Source organism: Zerene cesonia, chromosome 15, assembly GCF_012273895.1.
Source record: "Zerene cesonia ecotype Mississippi chromosome 15, Zerene_cesonia_1.1, whole genome shotgun sequence".
Taxonomy (NCBI): domain Eukaryota; kingdom Metazoa; phylum Arthropoda; class Insecta; order Lepidoptera; family Pieridae; genus Zerene; species Zerene cesonia.
The window spans coordinates 4,036,907-4,059,741 of NC_052116.1; the positions used below are offsets into that span (position 1 = coordinate 4,036,907).

Genomic DNA, 22,835 nt, shown 5'->3' on the forward strand with positions numbered 1-22,835 from the left:
TTCTGTGATATTGAAAATGACAAATGACAGTGATTGAGGACCGATGTCGATGTGTCTAAAATTGTGTAGACGCCACTCGTCATTCGTCAAAATAAACAAAAATTGATTTTTCTACTGCTAATAATATTTGATTATTCGACAAAAAATCAATTTAATGTGAAATCGTCACGGTGCTTGTGGATGAATTGACATGATAAGAAATAGATTTATAGCATAGTCAAAATGAAATCAAATCTTAAGGATGAACTTAAAAAAGAAATAATACAGGAATTAAATCAAAAACTCGGGGGAGATATAAATAATTTACAAGCGGCATATGAGTTGGAAACTGACATAATTGGAAGAAGAGACCGACTTGAAAGCTCAGTGAGTTAATAAATAATTTTATTTATGCAATATTTTTATCACAATATCATGCAAATAATCAATTTATATATATATATATCTATTTATTATGTAAAATTTAGCTAAATGCCGCCAATGATGAAGGATCTACAAAGCTTTCGTCAGCTATCACCAAAGCAGAACTTAATTCAAAACAAATTAATAATTTAAAAATAAAAAGTGAGGAATTCAAGAAAAGAGCTGAAGATTTTCTCAGTAAAACACAACCTTTGATGTCTGAATTAGACAAAAGATTTACAGCAATTGGAAAACTAGAAAAGGTGTTAGATTACCTAAAATCTTATGCCAAAATTCAAGATCTAAGGTAATCATTCTAACCTCACTTAGTTTTTTGCAATATATTTAATAAATAAAATAACAAGTGCTCTAACATGGGATTTCTTTAAACATTTACATTGCAATATTGAGTAAATTTGATAATAAAATTAATAATGATTCATATGATTTTAGTTTAATATTAAAATAATGTTATCTTGGTACTTCTAGCCAACAGATGAAAAATTGCAAAGATGATGAGCAGCTGGTACTAATGTATAGTGAAATGAAGAAATTATGCCTCCAGTACAAGAATTCACATCAGGCCACTTACGCAAAGGAATATACTCATTACTGGCACAATATTTTAAAAGACAACTTAACAAAGTAATAAAGATTTATACTTTACACTGAAATATTTCTGAATCTTCATTTGTAATGTCAAAAAGTAAATTTAATTAAATGTATACTTGTAAAGTGTAGTTAATAATATAGAATGTATAAAATAACCAAGAATTATAAGGCAATTTTTTTTCAGGCATTATGATGATATATTGAAACAATTAAAGTGGCCATTCACCACGGGCGCTGAAAACTCACCTGTACCAAAAGAGGTTATGAATAAATTTAATAATTTGACTAAAAATTTATTCCTTATTCAAGAACCTGAGGATTTATTGGCCAAAGTGACTGTTGCCGGTGATTTTTCTGCAGGTAAATTACTATTAGTAATCTATTTGTGAATTGATGATAATATTGTGTAAATTTGGCATCATGTTTTATTTTTTGTATTTGTAATATGTATATATATGATTCTTACTTTTTAATGAGACTGTGTTTGGCTCATTTAAATAATTGATTGCAATAAATCTAAGGTAAATGCAGTTTGCATTTAAGCTGTAATTTCTAAGTCTAGAGGCTTTCATGTAACTTGAAAATCAACTATAGCCTTAATTTTTAGTTTTATAGCATTGAAATCCTACTATCCTACTAATTTCCTACTCAGATTATAAATGTGAAAGTTTGTAAGGATGTGTGTGTGTTTGTTGCTCTTTCATACAAAATCTACTGAGCCAATTGCAATTAAATTTGGTACGTAGATAGCTGAACAATTGGCATAACATATAGACTTTTTATCCCGATATTCCTACGGGATACGGACTTACGCGGATGAAACCACGGGGCGCAGCTAGTGCTTTATAAATGAGAAATGTTTCCTATTCTTTCAAAATTTCTTGACTATAGCCTTATTCAAAATTAGCACAGCACAGAAAATTTTATTCTTTTTATCTGAAATTTAATATTTAATATCAATTACAAGTATTTTAATTTATACTAAATATTAAATGTGCACCAAATTAATCTATTAATAATGTTTTTAATGATTTCAGTTCAAGATCCCTGCTTACCAATTAGAGTTCTCCTTCGGCCTCTAAAGAAGAGATTTGCATTTCACTTCACTGGCTCAAGACAAACTGCAAGGATTGATAGACCAGAATGGTTCCTTACACAGACATTGACTTGGATTAAAGATCATCAGGGTTTTATCAAGAATAATGTGCAGCCGATAGCTGATAAACTAGAGTTGAAGAGTGTTAGAGCTGTTGTGAGTATCAAGTATCAATAAAAATACGTCAGATCTACGATATTATTTTGACAGTGAAGAAGTGATCAGTGACTATGTCAGATAAAATTTTGTTTTGGAATATAAGAATGCTGCTAAGTAGGTTTTACTTACCCCTTATTACCCTTAAGGTCATGCATATAACCTCAAAATCAAACTAGTCAATCATAGATGATGGATATAGGGATACTTATGTCTCATTTTCCTACTAATAATTGCATTTATAATGCAAGAGTACCTCTGTCTGTCCGTCCTTTCCTCGCACAATAAACGACTGAACCAATTTTTTTTTACCCCCGAGACAGGACGTGGGTTATTTAATGCTAGTGGAACGAGAACCATGTGGAAAAAACCACGAGACAGTATACCTTTTTCTTTTTTATGCAACAGTGAAGTAACAGGAAAGCTAGTAATGTACAATTTGGTTAATATCTCTTCAAAATTGACAACTGACAAATAAATGTTATTAATATATCAACTTTACTCATAAAAATATCATCAAACAGGATGAATTCAACGAAGGCTTAGTAGCATTAGCTGCTGAGAGGCTTCATACTGTACTAGCACTTTACCATACCCAAGCCTCTAAAGGAGATATTGTTGATGTCGATGCAGCATTTGCTCATGCAGTGGATGAAACATTGGGTTTTCATAAAGAGCTATCAGATATCACGGGTTTTGAATCGAACAGTGTTCTATCTGTATTGACTAAAGCTGAAACATTTGTGCGATGGTTGGCTGTTGAGAAGAAATGTAAGAAACTTAATTTATATAGTAACTTAAACTTAAACATTTGCCTATTCAATTAGACTTTGTTTAGAAGCGCCGTTGAATCGTCATAATACAGAAAAAAATATCAATTTACCACCAGTTTAGAAAGTAGTTTCTACAGCAAGGAGCCGGCTAGAAAATCTGTAATTGCTCATTTAACATATAATCTAATATTATTTCGAAATAAATTGTGAGATAAGATTAAAATAAATATGTGGGTGATATAAATTTTAAAAGATTTTTCCTTATATTAAAACTTAACATAGCATGAAGCGTAATATGCGCTTTTAGTCTAAATATTTAATTAAAATACACATGGCATCACTTCCATATATTTCTAATAGATAACTCGAAACTTTATAACCCACACAAAATATATAAAATGGTACCAAAATGTAAAAAATAATTGCAGACGCTCTAACAAAAATGGACGAAATGTTAGACACTGAGCAGTGGATCGAACCGGTGGCGGCGGGGGTCGGTGCGGCGGTCGGCTCGCTGGTCTGGGTGCCGCGGGGCTCTGATTGGTTTATATCCTTGCTGAAGACTATTGAGGATAGATATGCTACCTTACCGCAGCCGGGACACCGGTAAGATATGACATGGAGAAAGATAAGTTAAGATAAATGGTATATTTCCATTTTAAATGTAACTTTCCATATAAAAAAAATAATAAGTTTACATTTTGTTTGGAATAGCTAATGGTTTTAATCAATTAATTATTATCATTAAATACGTTCGCTAATGGAAAAATTTATAGTCATAATGACCCTAACAATTTTTACGTTCTAAACACCACTAGAAAATACATAGTAGTTTTAGTTTCGGAACATTTAGTCTAATGTCAAATATCTCCAAAAAACAAAAAAAAGAAGCAAAATGGGTTGACCAGAAAAATTCATTTATAAAATATATCTTTTTTATTTTCTCAAGAATGTATCCATACATCTCATACGTCCACCATCCAAAAAGCTCGTTACATTCCGCAGCATACAATTCCTGGAGCTGCAACTGGAGCTGATAGAGGAGTGGCGCGTGCGGCTCACGCAGATCACGAGCGCGGCGGCCGACAGCCTCGCGCCGGACTGCTTCCTGGTGGCCGGGCCGCACCCGCTCACCGCCATCATCAACGCGGCCCAGCATTGCAGGACTGTGCTGCTGCAGTGGGCGCATTCCTTGGTAACTAGCATCCTATCCTACTATATATATTTTTTTATGTCATAGTTGGCAATGGAGCTGGTGGCTCGCCAGATGGTAAGCGCTACCACCGCCCATGAACATTTGGACAGGCGTAAGGTCGATTGCAGACATAACACCTCTACAAATGGATTGTCGACTTCAAATTTTAATGGGATTTAAAGGAACGATTAACGAGAGGAATAAAGGATAGGACTGGGAAGGGTAAGGAAAAGGATATAGGCCCTCCGGCTCCCCCAATCACCGAACGAAACACAGCTGTATGCTATTTCACGCCGGTCTTCCGTGGGTGGTCTGTCTGTGGTGTGGTACTTCCCCGGTGCGAGCTAGCTCAATTCGACTCGAAGCGTGCTCGACTACCACATATCCTGCTAATATTATAAACGAAAGTTTGTAAGGATGAATGAATATGTAAGTGTATGTTTGTTACTCTTTCACGCAAAAACAACTGAACCGATTGCAATGAAATTTGGTACGTAGATAGCTGGACAACTGGAATAACACATAGGCGACTGTTTATCCCGATATTCCTACGGGATACAGACTTACGCGGGTGAGGTTTCACCGCGAGGCGCAGCTTATACTAAATATACTCGACTACTACCTGAGTTTTCTACTTTTGTTTTGTAACACTCCCATTGGTAATACAATAGATCTGTGTTTATTTTCGATTTTTAATTATTTAGTTTTTTCATAGATGAATAAAAACCTTTAATATTTCAGCACTACCTTCAACTCTATTACTATAGACGACAGTTCCACCAGTTCACACAGCAACAGCACATCAATGATGATGACGAGAGCGAGTCCACCACCAGCTCGGATGATGATGATGATAGTGATGATGAGACTAGGGAATCTGGTAAATAATAAAAAAAAATATTTGTCTATAACATTATTAAATTACCTTTAAATTTGTTTGAAATGAATGAATAGCTATTGTAGCTAATAAAAGCTAATTGTATTCCTAAGTTATAAATCCTTTCTAGAATATTCGTATATATTTATTTTCAATACATTTTAATATTTCTGTACGAAAAATGTTTTCTTATTCATTTTAGACAATGAAAATGACGGTGTTATTTGCTTAGAAGAGGTTGAAGAACGCGCTAAGAATATGGCTTTAAAGGAAGTCACCAAAAGGCATTCTATCATTGATGGGAGTGAATATGATGTGAGTAAACTTAAAAATATGAATTATTTCCTTTTTTAAATGAATATTATGATGATATTTCTGTATGCTATTCTATGCCCTATTTTCAATGCAAAAAAGTGCTTTTTCAACCCAATAATGTGATTCTTTTTGTAATTGATAGGAAATTATTGTCATTTGGTCCTATTTTAGAAGTGACCTTTTTTGTATAATAAGTATTTATCATTTTTATACATCATTTTACAAATAATGACGATTAATTATACAAATTGCGAAACATATAGCCATTTATATTGCAAAAAAATAGGTTACAAACAAACACACATACACTGCAAATTAATCTAATACATAACAAAGCTACACATAACGGCATCCTGATATTTCATTTGATTAGCTGTCTACCCGCATATGCAGTGCGCATATACACTGCAAAATGAGAATTATTGTACCAACAATGTTCATTATAAAATCTATCTGTCTATTTATTTAATGATATTTGATTTGATTTCCCAGACGACGCCCATAGCTAACCCTGCCGTTGCAGAGCCGCTAGATGACGCTGGCGAAGAAGACGCCGGCGTGTTTGGTGACGCGCCAGCACTATTGTATCACCTGCGACAGGCTGCGCTCACTTCGCTCATACAGTTCATGCTGATCGAGTTTAGAGAGGATCTGCAGAATTATAAGAAGCAGAAGTAAGAGTAAAGAGATGCTAGATAGACTTAATTCTGAAGAAGTGATAAAAAAATCCTGTAAGAGAACAAAAATTGAGTCTTGAATCTGTTCTCTATTTTAGTGTCAGAATGTCTTTAGTGATATTCAAGGTTCACAGTTTTAATTCATCATAAAGAATTAATTACCTTTAATTGGGAATATTTTCCTCGTCAACAGTTAGTAATTAAATTCCTCTCCTAAAAACTCCTAAAAACCTGTCCCTCCTTGCCCATTTTCCTCACCCTTCCAAATTCATCCTTCTTTACAATGTCAATCCTTTCCTTATCCCTTATCACCTAAAAGCGAACAGCATATAATTCGTATAAGCACTGCCTCTATACATAAAAAACAGGATGTTATTTTAATTATGTTTTCTTGCCAGTTGCTAAATACACACTCTGACTTTTTTTTCGCTGAAATAGTGAAGTATTATATTATTTTAGAGGTCTATTACATCACTATGTTTAGACTCATGAAATGTTACATTTTTCAGATGGCACGCAATGCTAACAGTGGAGGAGCGAGCTCTGTGCATGTCGAGCGCTCTGTGCCGGCCGCTGTCTACTCTGTGCACGCGTCTAGTCACCGTCTCCGAAACGCTGGCGCCTACAATAGCGCACTTCCTGAAGACCGAGTTGGCGTTACACGTGGATAATTGTATATTTAGAGTGGGTATTATTCAGTGTTGCCAACTTTATTTTACCATGAATTTAGGAAAAAATGCTACGTATTAATAAAATCAACGATCGATTGTATTTTTAATAACAATGAAATAAATGTTTTATGTTTTCGGTGATTCTCGAATATAAAAATTTTTAGAAAATATTGTTCTGATCAGATTCTGTATAATTCGTAATAAATAAAAATTATTAAGTGTTACCGTAACTCCAGCTTTAGCTACAGCTTCTTAAAGGTCTCTTACCGTACAAATCAATGAATAGCGGATTTTGTTTTCATCTGGCTTTATAACCTACAAAATGAAGAAAGTTAAATTCAGTATATTAAAATAACCTTAAAACAATTTTCGATTTGTAAGAAAAATTTAAGACAAGTTTGAGTTGGTTATATTACTATTCCAATTACAATTCAGATGAAAACTGAACTGAAAAGCGATGTGCCTTCAGGACTTTATCTATTACTACTTGCAGGTTCTCTGTTTATCTGTTCTGTGTGTATTTTTACAAATATTGCATGTATTTAATTTTTCTTTTCTGCCAATATTTCGTACATGTACACAGAATAGGGACGGGACAACACAGAAAACTATAGCTTTACAGAATAGGGACGTCACAGAGTAGTGGAGTATACGTCTGTAATAAATATTGTTATTTATTAGTTAATAAATGAATTTTATTATCATTGTTCACAGGACGTGGTATTAAACAACTGGTTCAACACGGGCGGCACGCTGCAGCTAACGCACGACGTGATGAGGAATATCATACCGGCCTTCTCCTGTGTTGGGAATAAACCGGTCGACAACAATCCTGTGCCGAAGTAAGTCGTTGAATAATCTATATTGTGAAAAAAAAAATTATTTTGTTCTGTAAGACTGAATGGTGCAAAATGCTATTTACTGCACTTTGATCTGAGCCAAAAGGCCAAGGAGCGATACAATTTAATTTGTATGAGTATTTTTGATCGATAGTCTAAATTTTGGTCGATTTTCTTTGTATGTTATCACATATTATACATATTATATATGTAATGCCAATTTCAACTTATATTTAACTAGCTGTATACCCGCGGCTACGCCCGCGTAGACAAAGGATTTTCCCATATCTCACCTCGGTAAAAAGTACCCCAAGTCGCCCTCTGCTTTCTTAATTTATCCCTAGATAAACAGACAAACACATTTTCGCATTTATAATAAAATAAATTTACAGGCTAGCGGAATCCTGTATGCTACTTAACTTGGACTATGACGACGCTCGGCGCATACGCACTGGGCTGGCCAAGAACGAATCGGACGTCGTTGGGATGATCATGACCATGGGTATAGTGACCGTAACACCACAAGAGGCTCTCCAGATCCTCAACCAAAGGACTGATTTGGCTGATGCATCAACACCCACCTCGGTTATGGAACTGTTCTAGAGAGTGGGGGTAGGGAAGTTATATGGATACGCCAGTTTTTATTTTCGTATGGATTGTTTTTTTTTATTCGCTGATTTGCAGCAAACCGTTCTCCCACTGTACATGCGTTAAAAAACAATACGAAATTTGTTTTCTCTAAATATCAATTTATAAAATTTCACCTATTTCTGCAATTTAGTTAATTTTTGGTGCAGTTTTAATTCTGGAACGATAAATAAAGTTAAACTTTGTAGAATTGAGTTTTAAATTTACCTCTCATTTAATAATGAAATATATAATTAACTGTATATTTTTCAGTGATTTATAATATTCTCTTACGGAGTAATTTCTTATAGTATAGTACATGGTAATATGTTAAATTGGTACTTATGTCATCTGCAATAAGGTTTAAATTGTGAAGTTAGTAATATCAACTTGATGCTATCAAGCCGAGTATATGCCCGTTTCTGGCGATGGGGAGATTTTCATTTAAGAATATTATAATTATTTGTTGTCTTTGTATGTATATTTTGTACATATATTTATTTGTAACTATTTATTTATAAATTGTTCGTGTTTAATTTCTTAGTACATTTGCGTATATTGTTAATTTTTGGATTTTGCACGATTTTTTAAATATCGCGTTAAGTTAAAATACAATTTATATAAACGGAATATTATCATTTTTTGTTAATGATTAATATTTATTTGTCAATTAAAAATCTATAATAAACTATGTGAAATGAAGCTTTATTTTATGAGCTTGCTCTTTAAAAAGAATACTGGGTTATTAATATTATTTGCGTTCTTAAATCATTTCCGTTTATGTCTCTTTCTGTGTTATTTGTTATTAGTTATTTAAGTTACGAGTTACACATTGCTATTTTAAAGATTTTATTTTAATTTTGTAATGTATGGATGAGGTAAGAAAAAAAACATATTCATAAGGTTTTTAAAAACATTTTTAATGTTCATAATATATAAATGTATTCAGACATGTCTCAGTATAATAATGTTTCTTAAATATTTAACTTTATTACTTCAATGTTAACATAAATAGTAAAAACAATATTATCAACAAAATACAGATCTTCGATGGCACAAATGCGCTCAGATATAAGTATAGTTTGTGTATCTATCTAAATAAAATTTGTTCACAGCCTTTTCTTTTTTTATTTCTGAATAACGTGAACAAAATTATTGAATATTTAGCATATACTGAATAGCATTATATACTGAAGTAAAAGTTGCACTTACAGGAAGTATTCAGTTATTGCGATATACATAAAATTTAAATCAATTATTCTAGCTTAGCAAACCAGTTAATGAAAAGCGGTAGATTTATTACGTTGTTGACATTCTAATGTTTATATTCGCATCTATTTAACATGAGTTTGAGTGAGAAGCATTTACCATTATTTAACATTCTAAAAAAGACGTATCAACAATAATTGAACACTTCTTAAAAATACTATAATACAATCAAGATTATAGAGAAATTACAGATACATATAGTATATGTACATGTTCGACTTGTTCATTGCGAACATTAATTTGTTCAACCTAAACTAATCTAAATCTAGTCATTTTGGAAGGTAGAGGACCATGTCTGGGATAGATGTGTCCGCTGAAAAGCATCAAATAATGGCGCTACTGCAGAAAGTGTTAATTTAGACGAAATAATTAAATAACAAAAGGAACCGCAATGGCGCGCGTTTTTCAATTAATTAGTTGATAAACACGTCGTTTAGAGTTTTTAATTTTTATGACGTAATCAGTAAATTCATTACAAGCTCTTCTTACTCTAATATCAATTTGGTCGGTACTCGAACTATAAACCTACAATTTTATGTTTTTCGGACCCTTCACTTATTCCATTATAAGGGATCCTCTCTGCCGCTACCCCCATATATAGATATATAACCAAAGCCACGTAGCACTGACTTCTGTCTTATAATTATTTACAAACACGAACATTCAAAGCCTTAATTAATATTATTTACAGCCTTAAACATGAATTGCATTTGTAACAATCTGTAAAAAGTTATAGAAAAAATAAATTATTTTACTAATCTATGAACTAATTGATTTATGAGAATTATTTATGACGTAGCCAAGTCTTCGTACATTGCCCATGATTTAACGAAGACAATTAAAATGACTATAATAGTTGTGGATCATACAAAATCACTAAATGAGACATCAACTTATCATTTTCAAACCTTATCATACAATCCAATTCTTACTATAAATATTATACTAATATTATCACATAGCACTGGCTGTGGATTCAGAGAATCGCCAATTTCAATACTTGTTTTGTACTTCACATACTCGATTATTTGAGTCTGGACATAGTATATTATAATTTAATCTCATTATTTGCGGGTACTGCACCCGCTTCGACCTGCTGTTTTCTCGCGTCTTGCGAGGAACTGTTCCACCATTGCTCGTCGCCAGAGGCCCATGCCACAAACACTAAGTTGGTGACGATAAATACAGCTAGAGTTATCCAAAACACCAAACGCCATTGGACCAGGGTGCTCTGTAAACAAGTGAATAATAACTTTAATATGTGTTCAAATCTTGCAGTATGTAATTACTTGGGACAATGGGCAGATAGTCAATGTAAATAACAGGAATGCTACCAATAAGAAAAAACAAAATGCAAAGTATTTAAATAGACCAATGCTGGCATGTTACGATTTTACTACCGATTAAATATTAATTACAGGCAAAAAATATATAGTGCATATTAAAATTGTAAGAAATGTAATGTATAATAAACAGATTAACAGAATGTAAATGTATAATAAACAGATTCTGTTTTGTTCCACCAAAATAAGAAATAAATGGTGAAGAAAGAAATAAATATGGGCACTTTTTTACTTACATCAGGTGTAAGCAAGCCAACAAGGAACGGTGCTATGATGCCAGTTATCGCTCCTATGCCATTCACGATAGCCATGATTGTACCGGCATAATTGCTGCTCAGATCCAAAGCATTTACTTTCATTCCTGGATAGAAGGCTCCCATCAATCCCATGGATGCCGTAAAAAGAATAACCACTGTTTCTGTATCACAACCGGAGTATGAAGCGAGGATCATACAAATACCGGGGCCGACAGAGGCTGAAATAAAAAATGTAGCTATTAATATTAATAATGCAGGGGAGGAGATAGCTATATAAGTAATATGTCTGCTACAGGAAAACTGTTAATTTTAAGTTCGACTAATCTCTTAAATCAGCTTCGAAGATAAAATACGGCTAATTATTTATGCATTACGTTGTAGTTAGGTAATAAACAACACAGAAGTAAAATATTCCTATTATTATTAATAATATTATTTCTTTTAAAAAGTTTCAAATATGTATGTCCCTAAAACTAATGACTCACTTTAAAAAAAATAAATAAACTATCACAACAGTTAATAAGATAAAGGATGAACTAATATTAAATACAGTCAACATCAAACGTGTATTTTAATCACGGCTCAATGTTCTAGATCAGTCAGTCAAATCGCATGAAATCAACCTTGTGGGGATAATTAACTGCATCTGCCGGAACACATCAAGAGTAAGGTGTTATGACACGCTTTCTCTTTACGATTAGTATTCCCTGGACCTATACGGACCTTAAACATTGAATTGCATGCAACTGTAGGGAGATGTTGGATGCATTTTCATGGTTACTGAATCAAACAGGCAACCGTTGAATATTTATATAGTTTTTAACATAAATACAATTTATAACTTGGTTTTTTTATTTGGTTTACTATGCCTACCCAATTGCTTCTTTTTTGGAAATGCATGAAAGACTCAAGAATTTTTTTAAAGGTAAAAAAATTGGTATGCTATCTTCGTACCTATTGCGCTGATTTAAAGTATGACGATACAAGAACAAACCAACCAACGTTACGTACCTACCTACGTTCGGATTATTTTTGGATTAAAATTTAAGAACTCAGGAATTGTTAGAATCCACATATGTCAATAATAAATATGGTTTTCCGGAAAAATATTATTTATATCATACTTATTTCAAAAGTTGTTTAAGCTTAATCAATTAATCTATTTACATTCGTTTGCGTCGCGTATTTACTTAGGATTTTGTATTGATAAAATTTAAAGGTAAATATTAGCTCACTGTAAAGCTTGACTTCAATTTTAATTATTGTTTATGTAGTTCCAGAAGTACATAATGATCTGTCTGATCATTATTGATTATTTAGGTGAAACATTTTCTATCGTTATTGAATTATAACATATTCATCTGAATTAAAATTTCTTACAATTACTAGAAAATCAATGACAATAAAATTATCAATATTTACCAATAGTTGTAAAAGTCTTCCTAGCATTCGTAACAGTAAGCCATTGCTTCTTAACCATCTTATCACACATCCATCCAAAGATAATCGAACTTATCCACATAACCATGTAAGGTAAAGCAGCCAAAGTGCCAGTCCTATGAATATCAAACTTCAATACTCCAGTCATATATTTCGGAAGATCAGTTACCATTGTGAAGTAACCGTAGTCATGTCCAATCTGAAAACAATATTTATTATCATCCATTATTATCGAGGAAAATATTCCCGGAAATAAATCAACCTAGACCGTATACAATATAGGCCTTTTGAATAGTCACGGTTGAACGAGGAAGTGATTGAAATACCTAGTTAATTGAAATTAAACGTCGGTCCGACGAAAATAGATTGATTGGAATAGGAAAATCATTGCATGAATATTTCTTAGCGAATTTGAAGTCACGTGAATAATATAGCATATAGAATATAGAGAGATCATAAAAATTGATTTAAACAATGAGACACTCGAATTTCTTGAAGGTTACAAACATATTTTGGATAAATATATGTAGGTATATAAAAAGTTTTTTTTATTAGTATAATTTAAAATATAAATTAGAAAAAACGGATTTTCTGCAATTCTTCTTTATTTGTCGATATTACCACATCATCTACATGCATATGTAGATTCCAGGAGGTAGTTATAACATATCTGAATAGTTGGCAAGTGTTTACCTGTGCACAGACTAGAGCCCAAAGAGGAACTGAAGTAAAAATAGCCTTCCACGGAATTGCAGAGGGTTGGCTGTTATGATGTCTTCCCAGAGCTTCCTCTAAATATTTCTTTTCTTTGTCCGAAATGTAGGGATGAGATTCCGGATCATTGTAGCAGAGTAATGCCTAAAATTAAGAACAAATATAGAGTTTCGGATGTACTGACTTTTTGTTTAACTCTTTTGTTTCTTTCTCTATTAAAGTCTTCTTTATTCCTTTCAATGAATTCTGAATCATTCATACGAATTAAAGAATTAAATTTACCCATAAAATGAACCATAAGATCCCAATGCTGCCAAACAAATAGAACACGGATTGCCAATCTCCTGTTTCCTTAATAACTAGGCCCGAGAAGTACGTCCCAGCGATATTTCCAATTTGCGCTCCGCCGAACACAAGAGAACCCATCCGACCTCTCTCTGAGACGGGCGCCCACCGCGCTAACATTGCGTTTAAAGCCGGAAATGTGGTTCCCTGTAAAAAAAATCATTAAATTCTATTTATTTTTAACATAACTATTATAGTAATAAAGGTTCCAAAATAGAATATAAAAGCTTTGGCCAAATATTATGTTTGTAAAATAACAGCTCAAAATTAAGCTTCTGTTACAATGTACAATCTAACGAAAATTTTGAATCTGTTGCAAACTGTTTTAGATAGTTACTGCTGTTCTATATGTACCTAGGTCAATCAAGACGGATCTAAAAAAAAGTAAAAACAAACACAACGATGTTGCTACCCTATAGTGCGTAATAATAACATATATAACTAAATAAGTAACTATATATGCGATGCCTATCAAATCAAATGCCTATCAATGCGAATCAAAATTTCTTATTAACAAAGCATTTGAGTGTTATAAAACTAAAAATTAAATGCGAATGAGTTAAAAATTTGGGTCGTATCAATTATTATATCTTATCAGCATGTTTTAATATTAAATAATTTCGCATTAAAATTCTCACCTTGACAAATTCTAAGCAGCATGTTGTAATGCAACAGTTAACTTGGATAAATGAGTATCAGGGACAGGAAGTTAGCGTTCGACTGGTTCACATAAAGCCTTATTTCACTAGTGAATTCGCTCTCAAATCCTACTCCAATATTTTAATATTATGATTCATATAAATATGGCTTCCAATAGCATACATGCCAGCAAATTTAATGGCTATAAACAACAAGGTTTCAAAACCAGATAGAAGAGCTATTACCTCTCCAAGTCCTTCGAGAACTCGCAATATAATGAGTCCAGTTGCGCCACCCACATTAACAGTCCAAGGTGTAAGTAATGTGAATACTGCCGTGCTGAGAACTCCAAATCCTAAAGAGTATTTCCCTCCAAATCGTTCCGCTAACATGCCGCCAGGTAAATGCGTTACAATGTACCCATAGTAAAAGGAACTGAGAATTATGCCTTGTGTCTCTTCGTCCCAATTGTAACCGCTGACTTCCTAAAAGGAAATCACATTTTAGAAGACAGATTATGCAATTATATTTAAATATTGTATATGGGTACTGAAATATTGAAAACATGACTATAAGTTTATTGAAAATAATAAGAAATAATCGGTATATTATGGATAGTAAGTAGCTAGCTACAATTTAGTTACACAATAGAGTTCGATTTAAAAAATCTGAAAGTTTATGGCATGTACATTATAATTTATTGGTTTAAGTTTAATACGACACTATCGCTTAGTGTCGCGGTCGTTACTAAACATTAAATGAAACTATTTTACGTTCTTGTACTGTGTAAAGACCATTGCAATTTTTTGTACATGTCGTTTACAAAGCAAATGTTGCGTTACTTGTATTCAGTATTGGGGTTAGTAATTGAAGATTGCGTCCAGTTAATTTCGCTTCTTTATTAAAGCCTGTGTTAGTCACACTCAGCTTTGTTGGTCAGGGTCGATCGGTGGTTACTTTCAACTTAAAACCGAGTTAATTATTAAAATATAGGCTTAAATTTGCAATGTTGATATATCTTGCTCTACATTATTTAAAAAATCTTAAAACTTGCGAGTAGGTATTAACAATATACCTTTGAAATTGATAAATTTGCTATATATATGCAACTAGCAAACCCGGCGAACTCCGTTTCGCCACCAGATGGCTGTATGTGATAAATTATTTTCCGCTTTTCTGTTGAAATTTTTCCTGAATTTTCTTTGCTATAAACCTCACGGAACCCGAGACCTTTCCAACGAATGCAAAACCGTGGAAATCGGTTCGTGCGTTCTGGAGTTATAGCGTCAGGAAGGAAAATCCGACTTATTTTTATATAGTAGATGAGTATAAGGAAGAGAAGAGTACGGTAGAGTTGCCAAATAAAGCTTACAATGAAATACAATATAATGACAAGCACTCACAAAAACACGCGAATCGCTTACAAACATCTTATCGTTCCTCATACTTACCATTGTATCAGACGCGATATCGTCAACTTCAGCAGGACACGAACCATCCTCGTAAGCTGGCGTGGAGGCATGCCGCCGCACCATCTGCGTTATGGCAATGTTGAGGCAGACTCGCATCGTGTATGCGTTGGCCACAGCCAGGAAACCCATGATTGCCATCACCCATCGTTGTGGTATCACGAAAACTGTAGGAGAAAATATGTTCATCATTATCTTACACTTGAAGAAAATTAAATGAATTGAACTAAACATATCGCTAACATATAGATATATGAAATATTATATTTGTTATGTTTTCTTAAAATAATTTAAATTTTTCGTCAATTGGGTATAAAGGTTAAAGTTTTTATGTTTCTTCATTAATAAGAATATCTTAGTCTTTATTGTGTCCGTTCATTCGCAAACTTATAGAATTAATCAGCCGTACGACGTTTTATCGTGACTCGTCAAATCAATAATCTTATATAATTCATTCATGGTGATTTAATATAACTAGAAAATATAATAATTTAATATAAATACAAAATTACATAGCTGTTAAATTGTTAGCTCCATTAACAAAGAGCCTAGAGTCCAAAACAATAACATTTTGAAAGAATTTCTTCAATACGGTCTTTGTGGTAAATATTATTAGTTACATCTACACAGCACTATATTAACGGAAGACGTTAAACATTTTCTTTGTCACAAGAAATTGTGATACTTAATAATATTTTATATATATAGAACTCGCAAACTAATAACTGTAAGTTTCTTTCTTAAGTTAATAGATTATAACTATTTATAAATAAATATTACATTTGAATTCTAAAAGAAGGAAGCGATGATAGATCTCGAAATAATGTGGACCATAAAATGTATCCGCCTCTGATGTGATCGCTCTGAAATCATTCTAAATTTGGCTCAAGCAACAGTTTGTCTTTCTTCCGTTTTCCTCTTAAATTAAATTCATCTCAAGCCCTGGATTGTATGGTCTTCCTTTAATTAATGTGTTATAAATTCCGATAACCGCGTGACTGCTTTAACAATTAATATATTTTCTTTTGTTTCGGCTTCTATTTATTGTAATGATTTTTATAAACAATTCGTATATATTCGTTCGTATTCGTATGTAAATTGGATTAATTTTATGCATGTCTGAACTTTCTAATTATAATTATGAGTAATGATTGTCACAAGTGATAATAGTAAATAATGGGTTATGCAAAATTATCTTAAGACTAAACCGAAATATGTGCATGCTCCAAACTTCCATGTCGTCACAATATGAGTCTTGCAAATCTATCGACTCTAATACATAATGAATGAAACGTTTTTAAGATTCATTCTACGTACACTATTACATTAGTTACAAACACGCTTTCAAGCTCTTTAACATCTAAGCATTTCTTAGAAGTTTTTTCTATTCAAATTAGTCATTTTACCTTAAACTTAAGGCTTAAGAAAGAAGGAAAAGCATTTTCACATGAATTAAAAAAAAGTAAGTTTTAGAAAAGCTATGTAATATTACCAGATTGCTCCTAGTAAAACCTGAGGTATACCTACTGCCTACTTATTCCTAAACCAACTAATTCCTAAATGTAATATGTATTTATTATTTAAGTATACAGATAATACACCAACTCTTAAGTCTTTTTAATGTGCCTTAACTCAAATTACAGAAATTCAATCACAATAGAAGAATAGAAGCGACACAAAGCAAGATTTTATTATTACATAATTGTTGTGCGCTTATAAACGTTACAGAGCCATGCCTAACTGTTCATCGAGCCATAACCTATGGTCGCAAACAAATCTTTGTTTTTTTATATTGCTTATAGGTAAGTTAGTGTCTTATAAATATTTTTAAAAAAACAATTTCTTATTTCAAAATTAGTAGAATTTTATATAACGCTTATAAACAAAGAAATTCATCCACTTACTCAAACGAAATAAAACCTTTGGCTGTTATCGATTATGGTAATTGAATTTTAAGAGTATAATTAACACGTGCTTAAGCCTTAGTTAATGTTTTGTACTGTTGACATACTTATTATAAGGCATTTTAAATGTAAACACTTTCTTTACGAGATAAGCATACGATTGAATAAACTTTTCTAAAAGACATCGGCTATCGGCATTACAATAGTCTCAGTTCTGCGAGCATTTAGGTGCAATCTGTACACGGTTCTAATAGGTATGTAATATGTTATGTATAATTGAGAACAATAGCCTCTTTTGTTAACCGATACACACGAAAATGGTCTTAATATTTCCGCTTTTGTTTCGCTCCAGAATAATAAGTTAGTGAATCATAGCTCATAACCCCGTTAAAATTCCCGTTGACGTCCGATCAATTTGACATCACCGAATTGCCGCCGGCATTCGCTGTTTAATTTTTTGCTATTGGGAGAGACTGGTCATTTCTGTCGAGTGAGTTACTTAAATTGGCATTGGAATTGAGAAACTCGTTAGAAGTGTTAGTTTTTGCGGTGGCCCAAGTAAAGATTTCTATTGAATCGTTCTTGCATTCCGGTGTCGTACGATCCCCGTCGGCCAATGGCTGTGAACCAGTTCCCCGCGGCAGACAGGCTGGCGTTGGTAATTTCGCGTCAACGGAGCTTGCATTGCAATTTTATGGCATAATAACTTTGAGGTTTCCAGGAAGAATCACATGACGTACTGCCTTCCTTTATCAAGTTATTACGATAGCGACGTGTGCGGCATACGCGGTTGGAAGTTGGAACAATATATTTATTTTATTTAAATAGGTGATCGATAATCAATAGAGCCTTGATTGAATAATTAGTAGTATTATATATAGTATTGAATAATTATTGCATTTATATGACATCAAAGTTTTGTTCGTTTTTTTTGAATTGAAAATTAGCTATAGATCAACATTTATAGTTACGTATTGATCGCAATCTAACAAGGGTTTTAAATGATATTTCTATTGACGCAAAACGATAAATGCAAAAGAAATAATTTCCTGCATTGTAAAGATCATAATGAACCACATTCCTATCATTCATTATCGTATAACACTTGAGCTTAAGATGCATTAAACAATAAATCCCTTTCACTGAATATTTTTAAAACGCGGACTACGGACCTGAAATTAATAGCAATAGCGCGGTAGCTGGATATTCCTTCATTCTTCAACGTTCATAACTTTTTGCAGGAATAGGTCTTGTGTTGTCTAATTGCGAGTTGCACCCGTCTGACTAGATGCAGGTCCCTTTCACCGAGATGCCGTAAATCAGCTTGGCATATTAACGTATTTGTGACGTCGAATAGATGGCGTAAATGATAGATTTTCTCATACTTTGGTCTGGATATCAAAGAAAGTTAACGCTGATCGAAGAAATGAGAGGTCATTTTATTATCGCTAATTCAAAGAACCAACTTAAATTTAATCAAATATTATATTAAATCAGAACAATATTTATAAGTATACCTACCTAGACTGAACGTAGTATCTATAGTATTCTATATTATATTATCTGTGCCTGTATTAAGTCATTTGCTAAATAGGTAAAGTAATTACACGCTGAATAAAGCAGTTCATGTTTAATTTTTAATTGGTAATATAATACCTATTTGTAGAAAAATTCGAAACGGCGTAAGCGTTCATTGACTTGACCTTAGAAACAAGTCAATGAAGAAATATAGCGTGATGTTTTAAAATACCTACAGCGTCTCTTTTATATGCGCTTTCTGAAGTCTATTACAATGTGCTACTTAATCTGGCCTTTATAATAAAGAAAAACAATAATAGGTAAATAAATAGTGTCTTAAAAGCAATTTTATATATATCGATATCATCACTTGTAATAACATTCAGTATACCTTTTAGTCCGTTTTAACATGGTTATTAGTTACGCGAACAGTTAGTTATTACGTCTGTACGTGCATAACAATGGAATAAATACAATACAATTTCAATTAGTAATATTATATATAACATATACATACTTATAATAAAACAGTAACCGGGAAATGTACACATTAAGTATTATTTTAAATTAGTAATCGTCATGTTTTAGAGACCCCAAAACAATGGTTGGTAATTTTTTTTTGTTTGTATGTCATTTCGTAAAAACTACTGGGTAGATTTTGACAAACTTATATATGATGAAAGACCACTATTATGTTTAACATATAGGCTACATTAAATTTGAAATAAAATATTCTTATGGGTGGCTATCCTTACTTGTAACCGAGGGATAAAATAATATATTACTGAAATGGGGTGTAATTAAATGGGTCCTTAAAATGAAACCGGGGTTTCCAAATAATTTATTTGCTCAAATACAGTTCACATGTATAGTCGTAAAAATAACATGCTACGACTTTTCAAGCGATTGATTGCGATTTGATTTGCGAAGAAGAGTCTTCGAAAATCCAAACAGTAGAGTCGTGGGCGGAAAACTAGTATGAAATATATCAATTATGAATATCGATTGAACTTTTTGATTATTAAGCCTGACTTAGAATAACGCTTAGCTCTGTGGTACAAATAATTATGATAAAAATATAGGAAATTATGTACGGTAATAGTGCACCAGTCAAATACTTTCAAATCGAAATTATAAAATTTGCGAAGAACATTCTGTTCGCCGTTGCATATTTATATATATCTTACACTACTTACATGTTTCTATAACAAGTACAGGGAATACTACCAAGAACATGCATTATTATTTATTCGATGATAATTCTTCAGGTACATTGCCGTTTACACTACATTCCACAAACGTTCCTCATACGATTAGTCTATTGTCTTGTCAAACGTCGAGTGCCTCAGATGTGTAAGTTCATGCTAGTACACGTGGGGACTATTCTGACATAAAAACATATAATTATATATTTGTATTACCCACAATAAAAAATGCTTTTAAAAAATTACGTTGCTATTTAATTTTCTTATTCTATTTTATTGTTGCCAAATAAAGGTATGTCTATTTAATTAACTGTCATCACTAAACTACAATTATCTCTGTGGCAAGCGGCGACTCAAATAACTGTGTCACCTATCTGCATCACCACAGTTAATTTAACTAATATTGATAAGGTAAACTAGTTAATTTGCCACGCGTATAATTTTAGTGCTCCAAGAACTTCAGAACAAGAATTCGTATTAAGATAATAAAATATTAAACCAGAAATTGTAGGTCTCCCTTTTAATTTACGTAGCACCCATATTTTCTATTTTAATTTTATGATATTATTTATTGTTAAATAATGCTTAATAGTTGGTAATATATATTTTTTTACATTAAAAAATATAAATAAAAGCAGCATAAGTTGTGGCTTAGTGGTTAAGAATTTCATACTTAAAATATTTAAAGACTTTTCGGACTCGGGCTTTTCTTATTTTAATATACTTTCCAAAGCAATTATTAACTGATATTTCTCGTAGGACCTAAACATTTTTAAGAGGCAGTACTTCCTTAAGTACTGGGATGTTACATACACTTTTTTAAGTTTATATGTATAATCATATTTATTTAATTTTTAAATAATTTAGTTTCGACGACATATGACATCTGCCGTCAGTTGGTCATTGCGGTGGATTAGTGCCTCAATCCTTATTGGAAAAACATGGGATATTTTATACATGCATTGATGAAAATGATGAAATTTATGTACGTTTTTTTTTAAAGAAGTGATTAATCTTTTAGAAAGACAATTAAATACAGCTTTTTTTAAATCCATTACCGTACAAACTACAAGTATATGATACTTAATTATGAAAACTCGTTAAAATATAATCACGGTTCATCACAATATGTTAAACTTATGCGGTGTTGACAAAATGCTTTCTTTATTAGATAATTAATGTATTTTATGTCATTTACTGTTTTTAAACTGTTTAAAATCATTACTGTGCGATTAAATTAAGAGTAGATTGATATTGTGCCAGTTTATGACGTCCCTTTAAGAAAAAGACCCACGCTAAGAAATAACTAAAATTTGTAATTTTCTAATGAAAATTCGAAATTGACACTCAGAGTAAACACATTAAATAACCAATACCACATAACCAATCTTAAAAGAAAAAAATAGTAAAATTAAACAAAACACACTCAAAATCTAGAGTTCGGATACTCTTACTAAAACCACTGAATGCAATCGACATTCAATTACATGCATTCGGTGCAATCGCTTAAAAATCTAGCTTATCGTAAAATTGGTGCCGCATCGGAACAAATGTATGCACTTACATAACTAAGATTCCATAGAATGATCAACATAAGTGAAGGCTATGACATACATACCTACATTTGGACACACAGATTAAAAGCACGCGAAAAAATTGTTACACTAATTCTGCATTATATAAATATATTTATACGATACATAATTTATGAATTTAATTAATCTGTTTGGCTGCTATTAGAAAGAAAGATCATCGACGGTAAATAATCATAAAATAATATGAAGCAAATGAGAAAAATTTATGAAGCTATAAAATGCACTATCGCTTGATCAATTAAATAAAATTTTAAAAGTGGATAACCTCAGAATTTCGTTTTACGAAAGTAATTTCCCATATAAATTTTCTTTTTATTATAATATTTAAACGCGGTCATCACAAATCAATTATGTATATACATATAAAACAAAACAGGTCGTATATGAAAATATTATCTTTGATTAATTTCGAATATTTACTATATGATTAAATATGTACCGAATAAAAAATGAAATAAATGACTAAACGATCTAATAAAAATATTTAAAACTTACGTTTCGACAAAATTAACTGCCAGCCGGTCAACATTGTGACTGTTTAATAAACATAAAAATAAAACAGCACTGAATTATATATAATAGACTGTCCGTCACGATTTACAGATCCTCTGGGAGTATGTATCACAAAACAAAATGTTGATCGAAAACGATCTTTATTCTCAGATGCCGCGGCGCGTGTCGACCGTCATACGCGAGTCCGACATAGCCTACAATTAAGCGCCCGCGCATAAACCTCGCCTCTATATACTGACTGCTTCCGATCAGGTAACTCGTTCAGTCAACAACTGCACTGAAAATCAGACTAACTCTTTAGATGACTTCATTAATCGACAATTAATATTGAACTTAGCAGCGATCGTTATGTCACTAACATACTTTCGCTTCGAAACGGAGCAA

General features: G+C 32.3%; 2 protein-coding genes across 2 annotated transcripts; one reads left to right on the top strand and one right to left on the bottom strand.

The window, feature by feature from the left end:
* Positions 1–46: 46 nt before the first annotated feature.
* LOC119832190 (RAD50-interacting protein 1) lies at positions 47–9,357 on the top strand. Its single transcript, XM_038355813.1, has 14 exons — positions 47–366; positions 468–709; positions 892–1,047; positions 1,199–1,374; positions 2,052–2,266; positions 2,791–3,037; positions 3,468–3,645; positions 4,045–4,234; positions 4,976–5,114; positions 5,314–5,426; positions 5,919–6,100; positions 6,613–6,787; positions 7,489–7,616; positions 8,006–9,357. The coding sequence occupies exons 1-14, from the start codon at positions 223–225 to the stop codon at positions 8,214–8,216; spliced, it is 2,496 nt and encodes an 831-aa protein (XP_038211741.1). The 5' UTR covers positions 47–222; the 3' UTR covers positions 8,217–9,357.
* LOC119832191 (putative inorganic phosphate cotransporter) lies at positions 8,927–22,666 on the bottom strand. Its single transcript, XM_038355814.1, has 8 exons — positions 22,434–22,666; positions 15,699–15,883; positions 14,493–14,732; positions 13,546–13,755; positions 13,243–13,407; positions 12,532–12,748; positions 11,089–11,327; positions 8,927–10,740 (listed from the first exon to the last, which is right to left on the bottom strand). Exons 1-8 carry the CDS (start codon positions 22,465–22,467, stop codon positions 10,558–10,560), a joined length of 1,473 nt encoding a protein of 490 aa, XP_038211742.1. The 5' UTR covers positions 22,468–22,666; the 3' UTR covers positions 8,927–10,557.
* Between the last annotated feature and the right edge of the window lie 169 nt (positions 22,667–22,835).

Coding starts and splice junctions, on each gene's coding strand:
- LOC119832190 (XM_038355813.1), top strand. CDS start 223: ATGAAATCAAATCTTAAGGATGAACTTAAAAAAGAAATAATACAGGAA. Junction 3,038..3,467: donor GTTGGCTGTTGAGAAGAAAT/GTAAGAAACTTA, acceptor AAATAATTGCAG/ACGCTCTAACAAAAATGGAC. Junction 6,101..6,612: donor CAGAATTATAAGAAGCAGAA/GTAAGAGTAAAG, acceptor TACATTTTTCAG/ATGGCACGCAATGCTAACAG.
- LOC119832191 (XM_038355814.1), bottom strand. CDS start 22,467: ATGTTGACCGGCTGGCAGTTAATTTTGTCGAAAC. Junction 15,884..22,433: donor GCAGTTAATTTTGTCGAAAC/GTAAGTTTTAAA, acceptor TTTCTCCTACAG/TTTTCGTGATACCACAACGA. Junction 11,328..12,531: donor GAAGACTTTTACAACTATTG/GTAAATATTGAT, acceptor TTTTTATTTCAG/CCTCTGTCGGCCCCGGTATT.